At 41.5% G+C, this 3,005-nt stretch overlaps 1 protein-coding gene across 1 annotated transcript in view; it reads right to left on the bottom strand.

The window, feature by feature from the left end:
* Positions 1 to 1,573: 1,573 nt before the first annotated feature.
* LOC105986258 (crooked neck-like protein 1) overlaps positions 1,574 to 3,005 on the bottom strand; it is a 47,676-nt gene continuing 46,244 nt past the window's right edge. The window contains 2 exon segments of the mRNA XM_013017066.1: positions 1,574 to 2,553; positions 2,556 to 2,958. Coding sequence (XP_012872520.1) covers positions 1,574 to 2,553; positions 2,556 to 2,958 — 1,383 coding nt within the window.

The following is a 3,005-nucleotide window of genomic DNA, read 5'->3' as shown; positions in this document are numbered from 1 at the left end:
GAAAGGGAAACTTAGAGTGATGGTGCAAAAGCCAGGGAGAGGAGAGCTGGGATCAAAACCCATGTGGACAGATGATAGGGAGGCACGCATGTAGGAGGGATGAGATCCAGCAGGAGAGGCAAAAAGAGAGATGACATGACCCTTACCTTTCCTGGGAAGCTGCTGGGAAGGGATTGGAACTGCAGAAAAAGGAACAGAAGAAAATCACTGAAATCACCGAAGTCATTGGGGTGTCCCCAATCCTTGCACCTCAAATGAAGTTCAGTATGACCAAAAGGTCTTCAACCAGTCCAAGGGTATGGACAGTGGATTTGCAGGCAGAGAAGATGAAATTTACAATATGTCACAAGCTAAAAAGAAAATAATACTGACACAGATAATAGCAAAAAGTTTTAAATCCTTTCTTCTGCCTTCTCCTGCCATCCATTCAGAAACTAACACACCTCACCAAATAAACAGGAAATGACTTGACAGTTTACTTGGTTTTATGGTCACATCCTACTTTGGGCTGATAACCTTTGTTCCTGTTATCTATCAAATACCCATAATTTTCCACAACAATAACCAAAAATATATTTTTTATACATGCTCTATCCATGTTGTCCAGGCTGCTTCAAACTCCCAATCCTCCTACCTCAGTCTCACAAGTGCTGGGATTACAAGCAAACACCATCAGAGTTTAAAACAAAAATAATTCTTCCTCAGGTTTCCATGAGTTGACTGATCTCCCTTGGGATCTGCAGTGGGGTGGAAGTGAGGTGCCTGCAGGGGCTGAAGGGTTACTAGGTCTGGACATCCACATGGCTTGACAGTGGTGAGCAGAAGCTTTGTTGGTCAGACTTCCTTAATCAAGTCAACCAGGCACAGGGTAAGGTCAGATGTGACATTTCAAGAAACAAGCCTGAGAGGTGCTTACAATGAAGACCTGTGTTGGAATTAACATGGTCAACATTGCCAACAGTACTTCACATACTTACCTCTAGTTGGCAGAATTATTCCTTCTGATCTGCACTGTGACATTTTTATAGTAGCTTCTAAATAAATACATACCAACCATAGGTCTTGACAATCTCTCTCTTGGAATCAAAACAAGTATACTAAAAGTGGATGACCATCCAAAGTCTGCAATGTGGGTATTCCTTCCTAACAGCTTCAAGTGTCTGAGCCAAATGTCCATTCCCAGTGAATTGATAAAAACTATACATGTACTAAGTAATACTATCAAATAAAACAACTGTACTTCAATATCTTCCATATGAAAACAAAGAACTACCATTTATACATCTATAGGACAATATTGTCCTGCTCTTCCGAGGGAAGGTTGATAATCGCTAGTCTCCTGACCTCCTTTGTAAAGTATCCTCAATAAGTTTAGAGAAGCTGAACCTCTGGGCTAGGGTGTTGGGTTCTCTAATGTAAGTTTCAATAAATGGAGACCACAACATGCTGCACATAGGTAAGAGTTTATTTTATTTTATTCCTAAAAACAAGGAAAAATTTTACAAAATTTTCAATATTACAAAATTTTACAACATTACAAATAAAAATATAAAACACCAAAATGTGGCAACATTTAGAGAAAGCATCCTGAGTCAGGATGCTGTTGTTTCTTCCAAAGTTTAGCCATAGCCAGAAGTTTGAGGTTAGGTTGGCTGGTAGCTTCATCTTCTGGAAAGATATAGTCACAGTATTCTTCCCAGCCTGCATCAGACCCGTCATCAGTCCCAACCTTTCTTCTCTTCTTCACTTTCTCTGGCATGAGTGTGTCTACTCTCTCCTTATCTGAAACTGTTCCAAATTCATCCGCAAAGCTTCTCCAAAATTGCAGCAGCATAAGCCTCGCTTCCTTTTCTTCACAGTTCCGCATGGTTTTGTTAGCCTCTTCATAAATCTGTCTGCATTTAGACACACTTCCTTCTTTTCCTGCAGACAACTCAAAGTGAGCCAAACTGATCCATATCTTGACATGCTGTGTCTGTTGGAGCAACTGTCGGTAAAGATTTCGTGTTCTCTCAATTTCTCCCTGTTCCATCTCAAAGTCGATGTAGGATTTCCAAAGCACCTCTGGCATGTCTAAGCGAGGCTGGCTGATGGCTAACTCATAGATTGCCCTGGCTCTCTCCAGATCACCAAGGATTGTCTCTAATTCTGCAAACTTAATCCAGGAGGTACAATTTTCAGGTGCAAATTCCAACAGCTTTGCATAAAGCTTCAGGCATCTGTCAAATTCTCAAATCTTCACTTCCAGTTCTATGTAGCCTCTAAATAACTTCCTCTTTGGGCACTTGCCTATGGAAGTTCCCAAAGTTCTTCTGGCAGATGATAAATTTCTCTGTCTTATTTCAAATTGTGCATAATAGAGCCACATCTAGGCAAATGTGAACTCTTGATGAGGAATTAATTCCAAAGAGGCTTGATACACCTGCCTTGTCCTCTCAGGATCCTTTGCCTCCAATTCTTCATAGAGTGCATAGTTGATCCAGAGGTAGATGTAACGCTTCCAGTGTCTCTTCTCCTGAATGGGCGGGACATTGGCAATGGCTCTCTCATAAACTCTCGCACTGTTTCAGCTTCTGCAGTGCTTTCCAGTAAGCGCAAGTAATCAAACCATGCATCATAATTGTGAGGACTGGCCCTCACTTCCTCTTCATACTGGAATCTGCATTTGCTCACAATGATAGCTTCAAAACCCCGCCTATCACCAAACTTCTTCTCAAAGATGGTATAGTTTTTGAAGAGCTCCTGAGCCTCATGTGTTGGGATTCTGTCCAAGGCATACTTGTAGATGACCTGGGCCCTCTCAAATTCTCTCTGGTTTTCCTCAAATTTGGCAAAGGCAACATAGAGGTGTTCATCCATATGTTCCTCTCTGAAGAACTCAACAGCTCTCTCATACACTTTCCGTGCATGGGCAAAATAAGCATGTTTTTCTTCAGAGTGGTCATATTTGATCCAGTTCTTCACCCGAGGGTGCATAAGAACAAAGCGTTCGTAAATGGTCCGTG

Source organism: Dipodomys ordii, unplaced genomic scaffold (assembly GCF_000151885.1).
Source record: "Dipodomys ordii isolate 6190 unplaced genomic scaffold, Dord_2.0 Scaffold34, whole genome shotgun sequence".
Classification (NCBI taxonomy): Eukaryota; Metazoa; Chordata; class Mammalia; order Rodentia; family Heteromyidae; genus Dipodomys; species Dipodomys ordii.
The sequence above is the reverse complement of the archived record's forward strand: the minus strand, read 5'-3'. Positions and strand labels throughout refer to the sequence as shown.